Here is a 23,126-nt window from a genome sequence, read left to right on the forward strand (position 1 = left end):
GCAGCAACTCTCCCAGCTTTATCATGTCAGGGTAATTGGGGTCCATTATCCCAGGGCCTGCGAGGGACAGGGTCAGCTCTCCCTGGGCCAATGAGGAGTGGGGCCAACCCAGCAAGGCCCTTATATTTTAACTCATGGTCCAACACATGGTTCAACCCTGGATCACATGTGCTCCTGTGGGAACAATGGGCAGTGGTGTATCGTGGCACCCCGGGCCATGGACATTGATATAGACCCTAGCTGTGGTAAGATAGTCCTCAGCAACTTTTGAGCCCAGATGTCACTATGGCACAGTCCCCTCAGATTGGCAACCCCAGGTGACAACCCAGACCTCGTGCATCTGCATGGCCTTCATTGGTACCAGGAGCAATGGATATTAGCACAGACCCTGGCACAGTAGGGCCACAGACCCACTGTAGCCCAGGCCTGGGCATGGATGCCGCCATGGCCCCAGGTGATAGTATAGTTTATTCCGATCTGTATGATCCCTGTGGCAACATGACCCTCAGGTCCCAATATGGCCTCTGGTATCCTGGGCATGTGTGCGGCCTTCGATGATAGCAGGAGCTGCTGCCATCGAAATAAACCCTGGCTGTGATAGGGCTATGGAGCCAGACATGGCCCCTGGTTGCAGTTTGGTCCCAGTTGGCACCCTGGCCATGGGTGGCAGTGTAGTCCACTCAGATGTCCCTTGGTAGCAGATCAGAGCCCAGGCATCTGTGTGGCCATGGGACCCAGGCCATGGACATCAACACAGACCTGGCTGTGATAGGACCATGGACCCAGACATGGCCCTCAGCAGCAGCCCGAGTCCGGATGGCACCCTGACTGCAGGGTGGCCCTCAGACACCTTGGCTATCAGCATAGATCATCCTGCCGTAGGGCCACATGTTCTGATTTTAATGAGTATTCATAGCTACCGACTGCCTTGGGTTTCCTGGATATCCTAGAAAGTGCTTTCGTTTTCATTTGATTCTAGAATTTTTTCCCCCCTGAGACAGGGTTTCTCTGAAGCTTTGGAGCCTGTTCTGGAACTAGCTCTTGTAGATTTAGATCAGACTGGCCTCGAACTCACAGAGGTCCGCCCACCTCTGCCTCCCTAGTGCTGGGATTAAAGGCCACCACCGCCTGGCAATTCTAGGAATTTTTAAACATCACCTAGATTTCCTCAGTATCTCACTGGTCATATAAGAGTATATTGTTCAGTCTACAAGTAATTGAGTAGTTTCTGTAGTTTCTCTTGCTACTGACTTCTGCTTTCTTCCATTATGATGTGAAAAGATAAATACTTTTGCCTTCCTAAGACCTGCTGTGGTCTAGATTGTGGTCCGTGTTAGGGAAGGTGCACAGACTGCTGAGAATGTTTCTTTTCTTTGAACAGGCTACTCTGTACATCTGTGAAGACCGTTTGTTCAGTAGTCTAGTTTAACTGAAGTTTATTATTGATTTGTATTTTGGATGAACTCTCTAAAGATGAGGTTCAGTAAGTCACCGTCTGTTATTGTATCAAGACTTGTGGGACCTTTTATGCCCAATAGTGGTTTTTTGGTTTTTTGGGGGGGAGGGCGGATTTAGTGCATATGTGCTTACAATTTTTACATATTCTTATGTATTCATTTAGTTATTTTAATAGAATTTCAGGTATCCCAGGGTGACCTGGAAACCTGTTGTGACTGAAGGTGACCTTGACTCTGCTCCGCCTGCCTCTACCTCCCCAGCACTAGGGTTACAGGCTCGCACACCATGCCTTGGTTTATGTGGTGTTAGGTACCAAATCTAGGGCTTTAAGAACTATGCTTTAAAGTTTTGTGTGCATGAGTGCTCTGCCTGTGTTGTGTGTATGTGCACACCATGTGTGTGCCTGTCATCCAAGGGGAGGCCAGAAAAGGATGGTGTGGAGTCCTGTGAATCTGGGAGTCCCTGGTGGGGTGCTGAGAAAGAGCAGCACCGCTCTTAGGGTGGAGTCCTCTCTCCACTCAAGGCTTGGTGCGCGCTGATCAGCTGCATACCCAGGCTTGCTTCATCCTTTTGATGATTATTCCTTTTACTTATAGGTAGTGCCCTTGTTTCTCTTTAATTTTGAAGTCTACTTTCTCTGGTTTCGGAATCGTTGCACCCACTTGCTCTCAACTTTCATTTGCGTGTTTTAGGTCTTTGACTTGGCCTGTGGGCTCCAGCATCTTTCTCAGTCGATGAAACCTGCATTCAGAGTGGAGCTGTGCCTTAGCAGAGCCGCCTGCTGCCTGCACCTTTTAGCTTCTCAGCCAGCATCCAGCTTCCAGCTCTCCACAGCTGAGTCCTGGGTTATGGCAGATTAAATCCAGGCTCTCTGACTGTGGTTGTTCCCATTCCCTGGTCTAGGTGCCCAGGGTAACTCAGTATCAGTCAGCAAATTCCCCCTTGAGATGGCATCTCTCTTTGCCCTCTTAACCACGTAGACTGCACTGTAGAGGGAGAAGGTGGCTTTTCTCTCGGTGACTGTCCACACACCTGTGCAGACGAACCTGCGCTGGTCTTGAGGTAGGGCTTTCTGCAGGAGCCTCTGTCTGCCGTCCTGCTGCAGTGGCTCTCTCCTCCATACTCTCCTGCTTGCTGTTGCGCCCTTCCGAGGGAAGGAGCATCTTCCGTCGTTGCTGGAACAGTCCTCTTGGCTCAGTATGGAGGCAGCTTCTAGTCTTTTTCTTTAATTTTTTATTTTTAAATTTTATTTATTTATTTATGGATGAGACAGGGTTTCTTTGTAGCTTTGGAGCCTGTCCTGGAACTAGCTCTTGTAGACAAGGCTGGCCTCGAACTCACAGAGATCCTCTTGCCTCTGCCTCCCAAGTGCTGGGATTAAAGATGTGTGCCACCACTGCCTGGCTATAGTCTTTTTTTTTTTTTAACTTACTTATTATTATTTTGTGTGTATGAGTGTTTTGCCTGCATGTATTATGTAAGTACACCACATGTGTGCCTTGAACCCACAGAGGTCAGAAGAGGGCATTATCAGATCCCCTGGAGCTAGAGTTATGGTTAGCTGTAAGCCTCCGAATGGGTGGGTGCTAGGAACTGATCTGGGTCTTCTGCTTATAACTACTGAGCTATCTTGCCACCGCTCTCTATTATTTTTTTTTAAATCTATGTTTGGGGTGTGTGTGTGTGTGTGTGTGTGTGTGTGTGTGTGTGTGTGTGGACATGTGCTACAGTAACTTGTGTCTTGTGTGGACAACATTGGATATCAGAATTAACTTTAAACCTCATTGGTGACAGGTGCCCCTCCCCACCATGTGTGTTTGTGTGTAGCTGTGCTGGAGCTCACTATGTATACTAGGCTGGTTTTGAACTCACAAGATCCACCTGCCTCTGCTTCCCGAGTGCTGAGATTAAAGGTGTGTGCATCACTGTGCCTAGAGAGACAGGATCTCTCAATCACTTCTGTGTACACTGGTTCAAAGGCGATTTCCATCTCTCGTCCCTTCCTGCTATAGGAGCACTGAGATTAAAATATTTGTTAGCATGACCTGCTTTAGGTGGGTCTGAGGATTTGAACTTGGGTCTGATCTGAGTCATCTCCTTTAGTCTGTTGTCTTCATTGAAAGGCATTGGTGGCTTCTTGAATAATAGTGTGAGATTACAAGACTCTTCTCTGCCTCTAAACCCTTTGTTCAGTGGTTCTGGCATCTGTGGGCAATCCTGCCCAGACAATTGCTGTAAGTTAAATAAAGTTCAAATAAGACATTTTTTAGATAATCCATGCATTTCAGAAGAAAAGTTTATGTTTAAATAGCAGAACTCAGTGTTGCGTCTTCTTGACTTTGCTTTTAAAATCAGCCTTGAGGAGGTTTTACATTTTATATTTCAGAAAATAAGATCATTGGATTCCTAAACAGTTGTCTTCTGGAGATAACTAACAAAATTAATGATGCCCCCCTTTTTTTTCCTTTAAAAATTAAGTAAAACTACCTAAATTTGCCACTTAGGGACTCTGCGGTAAAACACCAATCTGTTGATCATCCACTAAGTGATTTATGCTAACAACAGAGTAAAACCAGAAAAATTGTGTGTGTGTATTGTTTTCCCTCTTCTGAAGGCCGTGTGCGTTCCTCAGCTCATGTTTCCTTTATTATTGTAACCGGGATCTGTTCATTGTGGAGTGTTGTGAACAAGGTGCTTTCCCAAGGAGAAAAGTGTTTGCACAAACACTCCCTAAATGCTTTAGCTCCTGGAACTTAAGGAATGGTAGTTAATAAACCACCCTACACTTAGTCTCTTAAGGAAATATGTGCTTTGGCTTTTCAAATATTACACAGATATTTCCCCAGGTGTCATGAACCCTAGTTATAATCCTCTGACTTGGGAGGCTAAGGCAGGAGATTAAAGAATTCAAAGCCAGCCTGGGTTATATAGGAAGACTTTTCAAAGCCAAAAAAATAAGTTTTATTTTTAAGGTTCTGCTTTTTTTCCACTCATGAAAACTCTAGAGCTGTGTGTGTGCTTGACTTGTTTGTTTTAAGGTACATGATGTTCTCAGGGATTGTGGTGTATAATATGGATAGGTTTTTCTGTCTGAAGAATAGCCATTGTATGTTATATAACACTTATCCATTCATCTGGATGGACGCTTGTGTTCCTCCCGCCTCTTGGTTGTCGTGAACAATGCCCCTGTGAATACGGGAGTGCAGATATGTGTTGAGGCTGTCGTGGAAGGTGTTGCTTCCTAGATTTCTTTTTTAGTCAGTTTGTCATTTGTTTATAGGAAGCTACTGATTTATGTGTGTTAATTTTGTATCCTGCTTATTAGCTGTAAAAAGTTATTGGTGGAGATTTTAGGGCAATACACTGCTATGGTCTGAATATTTGTGCCTACTCCCCAAATTCATATGTTGAAATTGACTCAAAAGATAAAATGTGGGGGTTGCATTGCCTCTGGTGAATGGGATTAGTACCTTTGTGAAGTGACCCTAGACTAGCCCTTTTTAAGGCCACAACTAGAAGTTTCAAATCTTTGGAACAGAAATTGGGGCTGAGCAGGCAGTAAACCTACAGTACCTTCATCTTGGACTTCTGTCTCCAGGATGGACAGATGGACATAAATTCATTCCTGTTGTGTGTGAGCTATCTCGTGTGTAGAATTTATTAAATCAGACTGAAAGAACCAAGATATACATTGTCTGGCTTCTGATGTGGAAAGCCATAGTTCAGAGTTTGAGAATGGGTGGGGTTTATTCAGGAGTAACAGAGAAGAGAAGAGAAGAGGCTCTGTGAATCTGTTTGTTCTGTAACAATATTATAGACAGCATAGTCTACAAACAGATTTGGTGTCTAGTGAAAGGTCTGATTTCTTTAGTCAGCATGGCTGTTTCACTCTGATCTCCAACGAAGGCAACGACCCTCAACATTAGTGGAAGGGCCAGCGCGCAGAAAAGGGCCCACGAAACCCTGTATAACTTAATCACTGCTCCTGGAGGCCCACTTCTCTCTTTTTCTGTTCATTTGGGTTTTTTTTTCTTTCTTCTTGTTTTATTTTTTATTTTTGACAAGATAAGGTCTCACTATGTAGCTCTGGCTTGCTTAGAATTTACTATATAGATCAGGCTGGCCTTAAACTCAAAGAAATTCACCTGCCTCTACTTAATGAGATTAAAAGCATGCACCACCATGCCCAGCATGGCCCCTCTTCCTCCTACCACCACAGTGATTAATTAATAGAGATTAAACCACACCATGAGTTTTGGAGGGGACACACAGTGAAGCCAGAGCACAGGCTTAGGTAGAAAAACCATCAAGCTGCCCTGAAGTTGAAACTGAAGTGTCAGCATTCCAGACCCTTACAGGATGAGCTGGCGCATCAAGGCCTTTATATTCCCTACGGTTGTTGGAGAATGGGGTGCATCTGTGTCTGCAGGCAAGGAGTCAGATGTTGAAGGGGCTGATAATGGATGGTGTAATGGTGGCAGCAGAAATCATCTTCTCCAGTACTGACTGGGGGTGGGGGTAGGGGTGCTGGATGCTGAGGAGAGCAGCTCGGAGCACAGCATAGGTTACAGGATTTTTTAGATTAAGATTTGAAAATGAGTTATTTTGCTACTGCCATATACTGTCGTGACTGTGATTTTTGTCTTTCAAAATCTGTCAGATGGGCCTTAATGTTTAGATTGATAATTACAAAGTTTGATTAAGATATGGTTGCTTAAACATATGTGTGTATTGTTGGATGTGGTGGCCCACACCTTTAATCCTAGCACTCAGGAGGCAGAGTATTTTATGGAGCAAGTTCCAGGACAGCCAGGGCCACTTTGTGAGACCCTATCAGAAAGAAACAAGACGAAGTGTTTTGTGAATGTTTATAATAAGAAAAAAATGTATTCCATTGTCAAAAGTGTATTTGATGGAAAAATGATTTTCTATAGAAACTTTTATCATTTCCTACATTACTACAGTACATTCAAGATACTTGAGCTTAGGAGTATGACGCCAGGTGGTGGTGGCGCACACCTTTAAACCCAGCACTCGGGAAGCAGAGACGGGCGGATCTCTGTGAGTTCAGGGCCAGTCTGGTCTACAGAATGAGTTCCAGGACTGTTACACAGAGAAACTCTGTCTCTAAAAACAAACAAACAAAGAGCCAATATGAATATGTATCCAAGAAGTTTAGCTTTTAGTTGTTTTTTTAACTTAGTTATAGATATATTATTAAAATATGAATTAAGTAAAAAGAATGTAAGACAGATTTAGAGTTATAAGACATTGTGTGGTTGACGTATTTGTGATGTTGATAATGCTTCTTATCAACTGTCGGGATTAGACTATAATGTAGGGTTCTGAGTAAACTAGTGTGTATTGTAGTTATGTGTATTGGGAATGTATGATCAAGTTGAAAAAAAGTTAGAGCAAGGTCTAGAGTCAAATGTGGCAGTTGTAACACAGAAGATGTGTGTAGAGATAATGGGCAAAGCATAGAGTGTGAACTAAGTTCCAAAGGTGGTTGGGAGGAAGGGAGGAGGAAGAGGCCAGATGAATATCACCGAGAACGTCTTGTGTCAAAATGTAGAGAGCAAGAGACTTTGGAACACTCAGTTCCAAAATGGGATGTCTTTATCAAATTCCTCCCTTCAAGGACCAGACGAAGTGGGTGAATCCAAGGAAATTGTGTCTTCCAGACATAGCAGGACTGACAGTGGCACACAAAATCTTAGCACTGAGGAGGGAAAGTGGATGCAAAGTCCCGTCCCAATTAAGAAGCTATTTACAGCTAATAACTTTTGGGAAAGGGAAAATTAGTTTTCTCCAATGGAGCATTGCCAAGGGGTCTGCCAGCCACACTCCAGGGCAGGCCCCATCCCCTGGAGTACCTGGCCAAGCGAGATGGACTCTGTGATTGGTGTTTGCGGGCTTTTTGTTTTGATATTTTATCTTAATAGTTTTTTATTTTGTTTTGTTTTGATTTGATTTTTGGCTTTTTTTATTGTTGTTTTGGAGAGAAAAAATGTGAAGTTAGGTGGGGAGGATGTGGGAGGTGTTAGGGAAGGGGGGTTATTAAAATGTATATGAAAAATCATCTATTTTTCTTTGCTTGAAAATAGATTTTTTCATATAGTATAGTTTTTTTAATATTTATTTATTTTATTATGTATACAATATTCTTTCTGCATGTATGCCTGAAGGCCAGAAGAGGGCACCAGACCTCATTCCAGATGGTTGTGAGCCACCTTGTGGTTGCTGGGAATTGAACTCAGGACCTTTGGAAGAGCAGGCAATGCTCTTAACCTCTGAGCCATCTCTCCAGCCCCTCATATAGTATAGTTTGATTATGGTTTCCACTCCCCCACTTCTTCCCCAGTTCCTATCCAGATCCATACCCTTTCTGTCTTTCTTTAGAAAATAGACACCTAGCCAGGTGGTTGTGGCACACACTTTTAATCCCAGCACTTATGAGGCAGAGGCAGGTGAATCTCTGAAACCCCAAACCAGAAGCCATAATATGTACACAAAGGACCTCGACTTGTTAGTCTAGTGCTCACCATCTGTTGCTGTGGGGTCTACCCTTAAGAGTAGTTTCCCAGTGGGACTCCCCTGGAGAAAACTCATTTTTGGTTTGCAAGTGGCAATCAGAGCTTGCTTCTAGGTTAGGGGTGGGGGCAGTGTGTCCACTTCTTTCAGCTCTAGGACCCCATCTGGTGTGGACCTGTGCAGGCCCTGTGCATGCTACCCCAGTCTCTGAGTTTCTATGTGTGCCAGCCCTGTTGTGCCTAGAATGCCTTGGTTTCTTGATGCCTTCCTTCCCCTCTTTCTCTTACACTCTTTTGCCTCCATTTCCTCAGTTCCCTGAGTCCTGAGGGGAGGGACTCTGTAGTAAATGGAGCTGTGGGCTGTGTCCTGCCGCCCGGCTAGCTTATACCCCGAAATAACACACAAATTGTATTCATTTAAACACTGCCTGGCCCATTAGCTCTAGTTTCTTATTGGCTAACTTTCACATCTTGATTCAACCCATTTCTGATAATTTGTATGTCACCACGAGGCCGTGTCTTACCAGGAAAGATTCAGCCTGTCTGACCTGGCGGCTGGCTCCATGGCGGCTCTCTATCTCTGCCTTCCTCCTCCCAGAATTCTGTTCTGTCTACTCCACCCACCTAAGTGCTGCCCTATCAAAAGGCCAAGGCAGTTTCTTTATTTGACCAATGAAAGCAGTGCATAGAAAGAAGACCCTCCTACACCAGGATTTGATGGAGACATTCCCTTTATGGATTAGTGTTCCAAGGTCTGCCACTTTCTGCCTAATGTCTAGCTGTGGGTCTCTGTATTTGTCCCCATTGCTGCAGGGGGGAAGCTTCTCTGATGTTGGCAGGTCCTGAGAAGTCGCTCGATTTCCTGGTCTGCCTTGCTCTCTGCTTCCTTCTCTAGCTAACTGTAGCTGTCACTTCTTTAGGCAGATAGCTAGTGGCTGCTGTGTTAATAGTTAAAAAAGATCCTTTGTGTTCTGTATTTCTGCTGCCCACTAGTCACAGCTCCTCTTTATTGTCATTTCCTTTTCTTTACTGTCTGAGTTAAAGTTCCTGGAAAGAACAATACCTTCCCCCAAACCTTCTACAAGCCTGATCCCCTGGTGAGGTCTTGGGTGACTGGAGAGGTTGTCATGTTGCAGGTCCAGAACCTAGGAAGAGTTTATCTTGGGCTGCTTTTAGCTCCCTAAATAACACTTCTTGCCCATCTCTGTCTGACCTAACATCCTGGTGTCTAATGAGTGAAACGTTTTGAGATGTATTGACTGGCCGCTACGTTCTTGCCGAAAGCTAAGTAAGAGTGTCATCAGCTAGCATCTAGGCTGACAGCAGAGATGTCTAGCTTTGCTGGGAGTCAGCTCTCTGATGTCCCACCAGTGTGTTTGAAATGTGGATTTGATTTAACTTCATGAAAATGTTACCATGTTAGATATGGGATTTGGGGTAACATGAGTCTGTATTTCATGGTCATGGCACTGATATTTGTCTCTAGAATTATCTATCCTTCCCTATGTTGAGGTCAGAGCTAAGTTTTGACAGTTAGGTATTCATCCTGTCCTGCATTGCTCTCAGGGATATCGTGAAGAAAATGTCTCAGCATTCGCTTTCACCAAGTTTAATTGTACTCTGACTGGGACAGAGGGTAGACTAGAAACACATGCTTATCTCGCCCATGGGACGGCTCTGCGGGCTGTAGACCCGGATGCTGTGATACAATACCCTGATAAAGCAACCTAGGGGAGAAAGGGCTTCTTCCAACTCTCTGCTTCACAGTCTATTTCACCTCCTCAGTCAGTTCAACCAAGAAAATCCCTCCCAGGCATGTCTCCAGACCAGCCTAAGCTAGACTGGTCCTCAGGCCTCTTCCCACATCCACAGCCAAGCTAACCATCCCAGCTACCTAGGGACATTAACTCTGACTCTGCATAGTAGACGCACTTGGATTTGCAGTAGGAAGCCATGGATTGTGTTAATTTGATAAAAATCTTGAAGCTGGTCCAGCACAGAGTGCTGTGTGGAGTGGCCGCTGTGGAGAGGCTGCCTAGAGGGGACACCAGGCCTCTCCTAGAAAACACTCAACAAGTTAAGTGATTAGCTGCTTATTGGATTTAAATGGTTCATCTAGTACTAATATATTAATGCAATAATAGATATTGTTTACTATTTTTATTTATTAATACTTTAATTAAAGTGTATTCCTGTGATTGGGGAGGAAGATTACCTATACTAAAGGAAGTTACCTTAAAGCTATTTTTGGAAAACAAGTTTTTTGGGGGAAAAGCTGAAAATGAGATAAGAAATGTAGAACTCATGCCATACAAAGAATGATTGACAGGTTTATGGTGGGTTATTTGTGTAAGTCAAGGCTAAGGGAGCCAGGGTAACAGAAGGACGGTCTCTAAATGAATGGTAGACTTTTGGGGGTAGGAAAATCTGGGGATGGGGTTTGAAGTAGAGTTTAGATGAGTGCAAGGCAAATGCTTGTAGAGCGTGGTTGTGGAGGTGGAAGGCCTTGTGAAAGTGGCGGAGCGGTGAGCGTGGCTTTCTCAGTGACAGGGCATTGAGTTAAGGTTCCTATAAATCTATTGCTTTTTGTACTGTAATTTTATTTCATGTTTTAATTTTTCATGTACACACAGAATAACTAGTTCGTCATGAGGTGTTCAGTCACATGTAGATCAGTATGACTTTAAACATGAAACTTTTTCTTTTTCAGGGACATTATGATAACACACTTTGAGCCTTCCATCTCCTTTGAGGGACTTTGCAGTGAGGTCCGAGATATGTGTTCTTTTGACAATGAACAGCCGTTCACCATGAAATGGATAGACGAGGAAGGTGAGTGACTGGGGGAAGGGGTGCTACCTGTGTGCGCATTTGCTTTTAGATGAAGTAAGAGTCCCAAGAAAGGCAAGAGAAAGATAAAGTAGAAATTTAACGCCACGCTTGAGTACTTAGATTAAGATAGAAGATTTAAATCAAAGTGCACAGTCTTTGCCTTTCCCTCTCCAAAATGAAGTAAGGCAAATGTTTTATTGGTGTGACATTTTAACTTAATTTTGATTATAAATGTCTTATATCTTAATATAAGAGTTTACTTGTTCTTAACTGAATGTACCGTAAAGAAAATGCCAGCACAGTCATAGCGATTGTGGTCATTTTACTTCAGGGCAGTGTTAGCGACTTGTACCCACGAAGCCCTGTGAACTGTTTGCGGATAGACATTGCTTATCCTCACACTCAAGAGGCTCATCGCAGTGTTAGACAGGGTTCTCTCTTTTTTTTTTTTTTTTTTTGTTTTTCGAGACAGGGTTTCTCTGTGGTTTTGGAGCCTGTCCTGGAACTCTCTTTGTAGACCAGGCTGGCCTCGAACTCACAGAGATCCACCTGCCTCTGCCTCCCTAGTGCTGAGATTAAAGGCGTGCGCCACCACTGCCCGGCTAGACAGGGTTCTCTTAAGGACCAGGGCTGATAGATTGATAGAGTGGGCAGCTTCCTCAGTTCGAGGACATTGAGTTCAGGCTTCTCACCCTCCACTGCCTTCATGTGTGTCTGGTGCCTAAGGAGACCAGAAGAGGGTATCTGATCCCCCTGGAGGAACTGGCTGCAGAAGGTTGTGGTGCCGGGAACTAAACTTCTACAAGAACAACAAGCAACAAGTGCTTTTAATTGTTGAGCCATCTCTTCAGCCCCTAAATTGACTTTTTTTCTTCTTTGTTTAAATAAAGGCAGGCCTTGTTATGTGGCCCTGGCTGATATGGAACTTGCATTGACCCCTTCTTTGTCTCCTTATGTGAGCTATCACCCCTAGTAGCAAAACATTTCAGGTGGATAGTAATTGTGTAACCATTACTACCATATGCTCTTACATAGAACAGCGAATGGTAACTGTGTAACCATTACTGCCATATGCTCTTACATAGAACAGGGAATGGTAGACAGGATTTTTATTTTACTTTATTTTGTTTTAGTTCTCTGCATAGTTTTAAATTTTTTATTTTTAACTGACTGAATATATAATTATGAGATGCAGTATTATGCCTTTCCTTTGTGTGTGTGTTTAATGTGAGTAGGTGTTTTGCTTACATGTGTGTCTCTGCATCATGTGTGTCCAGTGTCTGAACAGGCCAGAAGAGGGCCCTGGGCCCCCTGGACCTGGAATTACAGAGAGCTGTTGGCCGGCGTGTGGTTACTGGGAATAGAAGCCCAGTCCTCTAGCAATGGTACTGAGGCTGTGACAGGCCTGACCTGTTTTTAGAAGACTGGGATTTTGGTCTAGAAAAGTTATATTTGAATGTTGTAGGCTGGGTTAAATAGGCCTCCTGGTAGGATCTTGCAAAACAGTATTGCTGAGAGCAATATGGATTATATAGGCATTCAGAGAAACAGTATTAAAAACTGGGCTAGAGACTATTCTTGTGATGTTTTGGCAAAAGAATGTGGCTTCTGCTGTGGTGTAGTGGGAAGTTTCTTTCCTGCCCACCAGTTCCCAAATAACCTACACAGAGACTTAATATTAATTATAAATGCTTGGCCAGCAGCTCAGGCTTGTTGCTAGCCGACTCCTACGTTTAAATTAGCTCGTATTTCTTACCTACCCTCTGTTACGTGGCGGTGCCTTCTTTTGACAGGGCATGTTTATCTCCGGCTTGCTCTGCAGCTCTCACAGCTTCTGACTCCACCCTTCTTCCCAGGATTCCGTTGGACTCTCCCCCTAACCTTATCTTGTCCTGCTATGGGCCAGTTGGTTTCTTTATTAAGCCAACCACAGGGACATATGTCCAGAGTATAAAGGAATATTCCACACTGTAGTCCTAAGACTTTGCCTGAGGTTAAATTGCAAAGAAAATTTCTTAAAGGACATTTCAGGACATGATATTAACTGTCATGTCATTATTAGTAATCACTCTTATGCAGGTCTACAGTGAAAAATAGCAAGTGAGACAAAAAGAAATACAAAACTACAGTATGAAGAGAAAAAAGAGGGGGAGGAAATTGAATGTTGGAGTTGAGGCTTGTGCTAAGAGATAAGGGGATTAAGGAGAGGCCTGGTCCGCACACGGCAAGACCCTATCCAGCTAAGCTTCCAACTTGAGAAAAGAAAGGGCCTGAGGAATTTTCTGCCCTTTTTTTGTTTTTGTTTTTCTAGACAGGGTTTCTTTGTGTAGTCCTGGCTGTCCTGGAACTCACTCTGTGGACCAGGCTGGCTTCGAATTCACAGAGATCCGCCTGCCTGTCTCCTATGCGCTGGGATTAAAGGCGTGCGCCACCACTGCCCGACTGAATTTTCTGCTCTTAAGAGGCTACAAGTTTCTGCAAAGGTGATTCAAGGCGAGGACCAGGCTCCCAAATGGGCATCTGAACTTGGCACTGTTGTCCTTACGGTTCTGTCCTTAGAGTTATGAGAAATACATGAGGAAAGGTGTAGGGAATCTTCCTCCACGGTGAAGGAGAGTTCCTGAGGCCTGGCGTGTGGCAAGGGGAGTCCCTGCATGGAAACCCCGAGATGCCATTGTGTGAAGTTCTGAAAGGGAAGCCTGGATTGTATTGGAGACCCCACGATGTTATAAGTACTGGAGCCATGGGTTCTCTCCCAAGGAGTTCCCGGGGAGTGGAACCAACCCAAGAGAGATGAGTATCTTGCAGGCAACAAAGCTGGAAAGGCAGAGCCACTAAAGATTTATACTTTTCAGTATTTCCTAACTATGTCCTGATTCTTCCCTTTTTGAATGGTAATATATATCACATGTTGGAATATTTTTTTTCCCAGAGAGTTATAGTTAAGAGATTGCCTTGAGTCTCAGAAGAAACTTTGAACTTTGGACTTTTAAACAGTGTTGACCATGTTAGATTATGGGAGTTTTGAAGTTGGACTAAATGTATTTTGCATTATGATATGGCCATGAACCAGTGGGGGCCAGGAAGTGGAATATGGATTTAAATATAATGAACATGTGACCTAAGTTTTGTGTTCTGCATCTTGTCAGGTTATTTTACAAATAGTTGGGTATTTCATATCTAACAACGGTTTTTAGAGCCTAATTATTTGTTTCTTTTTATAGGTGAAAAAAAAGTAGGTGTATTGAAAACAAGAACAACCTAACGATTAATATATGGGTTTTATCAATCCCTTAATTCTCCCAAAGTCAACTGCAGTGAGCAAATACTAAGAATGTATTTGTGTTTATTCTATAAATTTAGATTTGGTGATAGAGTTAGCTTTCCTGGTCATCTTTGTTTCATAATGACTTATATAGAATGCTTTACCTATCAAACATGGTCAAAGAAAGGTCACATGTGACACACAGGCACTCAGTTCAAGAAAAACGAAAGAGATTGAATATATTATCTGTGATGACTTACTTTCCAGCTTCCTTATGGTTATACAGAAGTGCTAATAACCTCTCCAAACCACCCAGAGCCTAATCCATTATGACAAAAGGTTCATAGTCCAAACATGCTCTTCTTGTTCTTTGTCTTATCCACTCGTGGTTTAGGTTCCTTGATTGCTTCTCTGCTAGTTCTGAAGACCTGTGGACTACTGACTGCATAATAAAATAGAGACAAGAGAAGTACAGTACCTACTCCTGTCACAAAAACGGAGACTCTGAATTAAAACAGCATATACCACTGTTCCTCAGGGAAACTCGTTGCTGTTCACTGGAAGTGGTTGGTCTTCCAGGACTAACATTGCTTTGAATCATCCTTCTCTTTTCCTAGGCCATGGCATTTGTAGTTCAGTAACTTGCTTAGACTTTGTCCTGCAGAGTTGAAGTCACATGTTCGTTTGAGCATTGTAGACCTTCTATGATAAAGTTAAAACTGCCCCATTAGGTAACATCCATACCCACATAAATCTCTTTTAGACAAGATCCCATCTACACGCTTCTGAGGTTTGAGAGGCTCTTAGCTTAGCTAAGATCCTGGTGTAGAGATGGTGAGGTGGGCCGGGCAGTGGTGGCGCACGCCTTTAATTCCAGCACTCTGGAGGCAGAGGCAGGTGGATCTCTGTGAGTTCGAGACCAGCCTGGTCTACAAGAGCTAGTTCCAGGACAGGCTCCAAAACCACAGAGAAACCTTGTCTCAAAAAACCAAAAAAAAAAAAAAAAAAAAAAAAAAAAGAGTAAAAACTGCTTCCATAGAGGACCAAGTGCAGCATCCATTGGGGGGTGGGGTGAGGCTCATAACTGCCCGTAACTGCTGCAGCCTTCAGGGATCCAGCAGCTTCTGCCAGCAACTGCTCTGCAAATGCACTTACCTGGCCCCATATGCACCATTTTTTATGAAGTCTTGGTGTTCACTAAAAGCTCCATGAATCTGATCTTTGCTGTTAGTATGTTTCTTATTTTTATGACTTATAGATTGAAATGGAGAGGCAGCTTTATTTTCAAACTGAGCAAGACTTGGCTGGGAAAGGTTTTTCTTTTAGATACTTTTGAAATCCAAGTTTCACCAAAAATTATTCCATTCTTGACATTTCTCTGTATCCATATCTACATAGGCGGTTGAAAGAAACCATTTTGGGGGATGGCTTAGTAGTTGAGGGCACTGGGTGCTCTTCCAGAGGATCCAGGTTCAATTCCCAGCACCCACATGGCAGCTCACACCTGTCTGTAACTCCAGTTCCAGCTCTTCTGACACTCTCACACAGATGCACATGCAGGCAAAACACCTACGCACATAAAATAAAAACGAATACTTTAGAAAAAAAGGAAGAAGCCTTTTGATACTTTGAACCTTCTATGTAGTTATTGTGATTTATTTCAGCCACTGTTTTTAGGATTATTTTCTATGTTGCCTTCAGTGACAGTGATGTCACACTTTGTTCACTTTCCAATCATTTTCTCTGTTCTCGGGGCTTCACAAACAGCCCATGACTGCCATCTTCTGCCTTTCTTTAGACGGAAAAGGCCATGAAATTCTTTTCCTTTTGTTCCAGTTTCTGGTTTGGTTACCGATTTCTGTGTAACACTGTCTTACAAGTTGGTGGGTTGAAAACTTCCTTTTCACGGCTCTGTGAGTTATCAGGGCTAATGTTATAAATGCCCAGAAAAGATAAAGGGATTAAGGCTTCAGCAGCTGAGTTGAAGAAAAGAATAGAGACACTGTTTTCTTTGAGATAGTGTGGAAAGGAAATGACTTCACTGTGCTCTCATTGTAAACTGAGTGTGATTGAAGATTAGGCAGAATCAATGGCATCTAGCATGGAGGAATGTTTCATGTAACCACAGCAGGGGGCGGATCCAGTTCAGGCCCCGGCTTTGCTCTGAGTGACTTGTTCATTGAGGAATGGTGTCATGCTGTATATATGTCACCTCTTGACTCCAGGAATGACTCAGCACTTTGGTTAGTCAGGAGAGATGTTTCTTCCTCCTTGTCCGTGTTACTAAAATTTAGCACTGAACATTTAAGAGTAACTCAAGCGGGTGTCCATCCCTAAGTAGGACATCTGTGACATCCTTCTCACCAAAGGTTCAGGGAACGTGGCAGAGGAGGGGTGTGAAGAATGTGAGAGACACAGGATGGGGAGTGGTGCCGTGGAGTGCTGTCTTTGGGCTCACTAAAGCTACGGTCACGTCCACAAGAGTGAGTCACAAGATCAGTCATCATTCCAGCAGACAGTGCTCTCTGGCTGTTAACAAAAAAAAAGACATGAAAGGGAGTAGGGATCTGTTGGGGTGCCTGGGGAGAATGGAGGAAGAGTTGGGGGCCCCTTGGAAAGTGCAGTTGGAGTGCACACTATCTGGATGCATTGTTTATATGTGTGCCAAAGTGGGGGCTGCTGAAATGGTTCAGCAGCACAGAGCCCTTGCTGCTCTTGCGAAGGACCCAGGTTCAATTCGCAGCACCCACAGGTGTCTTACAACTGTTTGGAACTCCAGTTCCAGGGGATCTGATGCCTTCTGACTGCCACAGGCACACATGTGGTACACATATATTATGCAAGCAAAATGCTTAATCAAATAAATCAATCTAAAAAAGTTTTTTTAAATGGCTCAAGCTGGACTATCTTAGTCCAGGGTGCTTTAGTGTTTTCTTTCCTGTGACTTGACTGAGCAATGTTGTAATGGGAAAGAAAATCTTTGACAAAGTCACTCCTTAGAGAAAGATCCCAACCAGCCATAGTATGGCAGTGCAGCTGCTTTTACTCCTCTTTTAAGGAAACTAGTATCAGACCTGGTGGTATAGACCTTGGGAGACTGATGCAGGAGGATTATGTGTTTGAGGCCAGCCAGCCTGAGTAATTTATTGAGACCCTATCCCCAAACAGAACAAAACAGGGGTAGGGCTTAGAGTGCTTGCCAGGCCTGGTCCTGGGCTCCATCCACAATAGGAAGGAGAAGGAGGAGGCAGCAGACCGGCTCCTAAACGTCCCCATCTAAGTGACCTGAAGGTAGTCAGAGTAGGTTTGCTACTGTGTATGTATATGTGTGTGCGTGCACGTGACACACATGCACATTCATACAGTACAGAGTGGTTTTTTGAGAAAGGCTTTTCTGTATTTTTTGTAGCCTTTCCTGGAACTGCTCTTGTAGACCAGGCTGGCCTTGAACCACAGAGATCCACCTGCCTCTGCCTCAGAGTGCTGGGATTAAAGGCGTGTGCCACCACCGCCTGGCTCAGAGTGGTTTTTATATGTAGAAAATATGGTGTCTGGGCCCTGTGTTTGATTCTGTGCAGCTAGAACTGGATGTGATGTCATCTACCGCAGAGAATGTAGGCTTAAGAAGTGTCTAAACATCTGTCCTCATCAGCGCTCCTTCCATTACTGTTTATAGAATTTGCTTACAGTTATCCAACTCAGAGGGTGAAGACTGAGTTTTCCTTTGTGTTTTAGGAGATCCGTGCACAGTGTCTTCTCAGCTGGAATTAGAAGAAGCTTTCAGGCTCTATGAACTGAACAAGGACTCTGAGCTCTTGATCCATGGTAAGAGAACCATCTGCTGACTCTCCCAAAGCTGTGACTTAAACATAACTGTTTTTTTTTTTAATTGACTCTTTAAAGGCAATCTAGGTATAATTTATTATGTGTGGCCTCTTTCCTATGTAATTGTCCTCTAGCTTCTTTTTCCTGTGCTAGATGAAGTATAAGGCCTGCTTCCTATAGAGTAGGAGAAATGTATTATCTGGCTATAGTCTTCCAGGATATTCAAATGTGATCTCCCATTGTTTTACAACTTACAACCGTTCCTGTATGGCTTTAGAAGTCTCTGTGCGAGTGTGTATGTGTGCGTGCACATGTGTGTGCCAGGCAGGGACTACCCTTTTCTAGTATAAAATATTAAAATGTTAGAGAAACAATCAGTTATCCAGATAGGTAGAGGCAGGAGGATCTTGTGGTCCAGGGCTACACAGTGAGAGTTAACTCAGTTATAGAGTACTTGCCTAGCACAGTTTCCTGTTCTGAGTGCTCTTAACTCAATTATGGCCATAATTCACCAGAGTACAGTTAGTTAAAAAGATGTTTCTCATTATAAAGAGAATTATATGCTTTATATGCTTTGTTTGTAAATATATAGTCTGGACTATAAGCTCATATTTTGGGGATTTTGATACTATTTCTGATATTAATTCATTCCTAAATTGAGTACACATCTTTTAAAAACTTTGATTTTTGTCATTTAATTCTTTGTTGAAACAAAGTTTTCTACAATAAGGACGTTAAAAAGTAGTATTTAGCTTCTTTAAGGCCCAAAAGAAGAAAAAGTGATTATTCACAAGGGTCAGGAATTAGTAAATCGAGCTTCTAATGTGTTACTTATAGTCATATTTGTTTTCACAGAAAGTTGCTTTATATATAGGCTTGGTAAAAGTGAGAGCCTTCAGTAGACTAATTTTGGGCATGTGTTGGAATTCTACCTTGGGTAACTCAAGTCACTTTGAATTTTGGATTAATTTTAATTCTGTATAGTTTGTATTTTGTAAATATGCTGTTAACTAATTTAAATTTCTTTCAGTATTTCCTTGTGTACCAGAACGTCCTGGAATGCCTTGCCCAGGAGAAGACAGTGAGTGTTTCTAATACTCTGTACACTTAAAATTCTAATTACTCATAGTAAAAAGGAACAGAACTTTTTGTTTTGTTTTTCTAGACAAGGTTTCTGACTGTCTTGGAACTTGCTTTATAGACCAGGCTGGCCTCTGTAACTGGAAGGCCACTTGTTTGTCCTGGTCGCACAGCTAGCTTAGCCCTGAAATAACCACACAGAAATTGTATTAATTAAATCACTGCTTGGCCTATTAGCTCTAGCCTCTTATTGGCTAACTCTCACATCTTGATTTAACCCATTTCTATTAATCTGTATATCGCCATGTGACAGTGGCTTACCGGCAAAGATTCAGCAGTCTGTCTCTGGCGGCAGATCCATGGTGTCTCCCTGACTCTACTTTCTTCCTCCCAGGATTCAGTTCCGTCTTCCCCGCCTACTTAAATTCTGCCCTATCAACAGGCCAAGGCAGTTTATTAACCAGTGAAAACAACACACAGACAGAAGGACCTCCTACACCAGGCCTCCACTGAGAGGTTCACCTGCCCATGCCTCCTAAGTGCTAGGGTTAAAGATATGTGCCACCATGCCTGCCTTAAGAAATAGAACTTTTGCCGGGCGGTGGTGGCACACGCCTTTAATCCCAGCACTCGGGAGGCAGAGGCAGGCGGATCTCTGTGAGTTCGAGGCCAGCCTGGTCTAGAAGAGCTAGTTCCAGGACAGGAATCAAAGATACAGAGAAACCCTGTCTCGAAAAAAAAAAACAAAAAACAAACAAACAAAAAAATAAAACAAAGAAATAGAACTTTTAATTTGTTCGACTTATTCTGTTTCTTCAGTCTAATTTAGAACATATTAGCAACTGCCTAAGCTGTGCTTTTGCCAAATGGACTTCATCTAGCTACATCTTACATAATTGTCTGTTGTGCATATAAAAACACAATTAAATTAAGTCATGTGGCTTCATTTTTTTAATTTTGAATATTTTCAGATCTGGAAATTTCAAAACATCTTAGAAAAAAGGATACCTACAAATCACTTGTTCAGATTTAACGGAGCTTAACATAGTCTGTTTGCCACTGTGCTTGCTTGTGTGCACACATAGGCGACTTCCGAGTCCAGTGACCCACCGTTACAGTCATTCGTTTTGCTTAGGCTTGCTATATAATGTGAGAATAAGTGTCTTGGCACTTCACTTCTAGATACCGCTGTAGATGTCACATTGTTAGGAATTGTTATAGAACCTCATTTTCTTTTATGGTTTCTACACATAAACATGACTTCAGAAAGAAAAGTAATGAATGTTTTGCTTTGAATTATGCAACACAAATAATAAAAACCCAGAGATAGATATTGGGGTTCAACCCAAAAAACCAGAAAAGCAAAGCAGCCAAGCCACTAGAGAAGTCTTACCTGTACCAGCGCTGGGCGACCACAGACTAAGCAGAATTAGCCTTTCTCTCCCATTTTATATTCCCTCTAGTGCCGGAATTAAGATAGTGCGACTCCCTAGTACTGGAATTAAAGATGTGAGCCGCCACCACCTGGATTTGTTTCTGCATTGATCTTGTGTAGCCCAGAGAAGCCTTGAATTCACAGAGATCCATCTGCCGCTGTCTCCCAAATCTTGGGAGTGTGTGCCACCACTGCCCGACATCTAGTGGTTTAGCTTTGCCCTTCTGATCCTTAGGCAAGCTTTGTGTACTAAAACATAAATAAAATATCAGAATTATGTGAAATTTCCAAGTCTAAGCTTCTGATTTTATGATTTAATGCTCTTCAGTGAACAGGGAAAACAAAGAGCTATAAGATTAAATAGATGTAATGTGTCACATAGGAAGATGGGGAAATAGAAGGAACGGGCAGAACACCCAGGCAGTAGTGAAAACCCAGGTTTGATTTCAGCTCACAGCATCTTGCTGGGTTCTCATGGAAGGAGAGTTAAAGCCGTGTTGACTGTTTTTGCAGAGCTCTGGAGAGAGCCTAGAGCCACTGTTAACAGAGTCGACCCTGGCATACGTTGTGCAGAGCTCTGTGCCCGTGGAAAGCAACTGTAGGTATATGGCATGCTTTCTGGGTAAAATGCTTCCCGTTACACTGCACACTCATTGACCTTTTCAAAGTAGTGGTGGAGGTCTGACACCACCTTTTCCCCAGTCAAATAAATGTTAAACTAGAGAGGAAAATTGATAACCATGACTGAGGTCTCTTGGCCCTTTAAGTTCTTAGACAGCAGTAAAATATTTAAATTTAGGGTATATAATCTAATTCATAAGAGCATCTGGTAAGTTAACATGTGCTGGCCCTCACTAGATAATGTAGCACAAACACCTGTGTTTAGTGTCAGAGGTCATGCTGCAGGGCTCCACTAGTGTGCAAGGCCCTGGCTGCATCCCCAACTCTGCAAGCAGAAGAGACGTCTAAGAACATTATAGCTGGTGCTTTCTACTTAACTTGAAATAGTGAAGTCAGTGCCACATCTGTTCTAAGGTAGTTCAGAAATGTTTCTTCCTGTTAACTAGCACTGATAAATATCACCAGTAGATAGTAAGTACAATGTCTAGTGGATTGCAGTGACTACTAGATAGTGCATGTCATAGTGAGGGCTTGCCAAAATTACAAATGGATTAGATTAACCTGTCTCCCTATGCGATTTAGCAATAGTGGTGGCACACACCTTTAATCCCAGCACTCAGGAGGCAGAGGCAGGAGGAGGACCTTTGTGAGTTCGAGGCCAACTTGGTCTGAGGAGTTTCCAGGACTGTTGGGGCTGTTACATGGAGAACCTTGTTTCGAAAAACCAAAAGAAAAAAAAAGTGTTTGTGGGAGCTGGAGACATGGCTCTTTGAGAGGACCTGGGTTCAGTTCCTGGCCCCATGTGGTAGCTCAGAATCATCTGTAACTCCGGCTCCAGGGAATCCAATCCCCCATTTCACCTCCAGAATACTAGGCAAGCACATGGTATACATACATACATGCAAGCCAAACACTGACAAATGTTTTTAAAAATTAAAAAAGGATAATAGCAATTATATAAAAACTTTGGAGTGGGCCAGACCCGTGACTGTGTGGTGGAATGTTTATGTAACATGTGTGAGGTCCTGGGTTTAACACCCAGTATTGTACCAAAATCAGACCAAAAAGGATGAAAGTTTGTTGTAGATGGAGTTATATAGAAGTATCACTTACAGATTAACTTCCATGAAGAGGATGTACCTTTCCAGTGAAGAAGAGATGCAGAGTCAGTCCTTGTGGAGGTGTCTGTCGTGGTGGGCACTGACATCTGATGTTTGTGTGCCTCTGATGACACACCATAAGAAAAGATCAACACTCTTATTATTTTATTTTAATTGTGCGTGTGCACATACCAGTGCCCATGCCTGAGAAGCAGAGAGCATTTGATCCCCCGCCCCTGTGTGCTTACTGCCATACTGGAGTTACAGGCAGTTGTGAGCTGCTTTTGACGAGGTATTGGGAACTGAACTCTAGTCCTGTCAGAACAGTGAGGTCCACTCAACAGCAGAGACATTCCTCTGGCCCCTCTCCTCTTTAAAGGCATCTCTAGAGTATTTTTACTCAAAGGTTTATTTGGGTTTTTCAAGACAGGGTTTCTCTGTATAACAGTCTTGGCTATCCTGGAACTAGCTCTTATAGACCAGGCTGGCCTTGAACTCACAGAGATTCACCTACCTCTAGTGCTGGGATTAAAGGTACACACCACCACCGCCTTGCATTTGCTCAAAGTTTTAGCACTAACTCTGACTGTGAAGAGGCAGACTCTGCAACCCGGGATGTGGAACACAAAAATACTGCCCAAGACGTGAAGAATAAAGCAAAGCGCATGGTTTTTGAGTATGTTAGACGTGAAAACCAACCAACCAGACAGCCAAACCAAAGAAACCAAATGCAGTGCCTGAATTGTGATTTGCTCCTGTGTAGGACATGACAGCTTTGAAAGACAGTTTTGGAACCGTTAAGAAAGAGAGTTTGGGGGCTGGAGAGATGGCTCAGTGGTTAAGAGCATTGCCTGCTCTTCCAAAGGTCCTGAGTTCAATTCCCAGCAACCACATGGTGGCTTACAACCATCTGTAATGAGGTCTGGTGCCCTCTTCCGGCCTGCAGACATACGCACAGACAGAATATTGTATACATA

At 43.2% G+C, this 23,126-nt stretch overlaps 1 protein-coding gene across 1 annotated transcript in view; it reads left to right on the forward strand.

Moving 5' to 3' along the window:
• Prkci (protein kinase C iota) overlaps positions 1 to 23,126 on the forward strand; it is a 57,785-nt gene that overhangs the window by 9,839 nt on the left and 24,820 nt on the right. Inside the window, exons 2-4 of the mRNA XM_005371677.2 lie at positions 10,702 to 10,823; positions 17,824 to 17,913; positions 18,944 to 18,994. Coding sequence (XP_005371734.1) covers positions 10,702 to 10,823; positions 17,824 to 17,913; positions 18,944 to 18,994 — 263 coding nt within the window. The remainder of the gene's footprint in view (positions 1 to 10,701; positions 10,824 to 17,823; positions 17,914 to 18,943; positions 18,995 to 23,126) is intronic.

This window comes from Microtus ochrogaster, unplaced genomic scaffold (assembly GCF_000317375.1).
Source record: "Microtus ochrogaster isolate Prairie Vole_2 unplaced genomic scaffold, MicOch1.0 UNK120, whole genome shotgun sequence".
Classification (NCBI taxonomy): Eukaryota; Metazoa; Chordata; class Mammalia; order Rodentia; family Cricetidae; genus Microtus; species Microtus ochrogaster.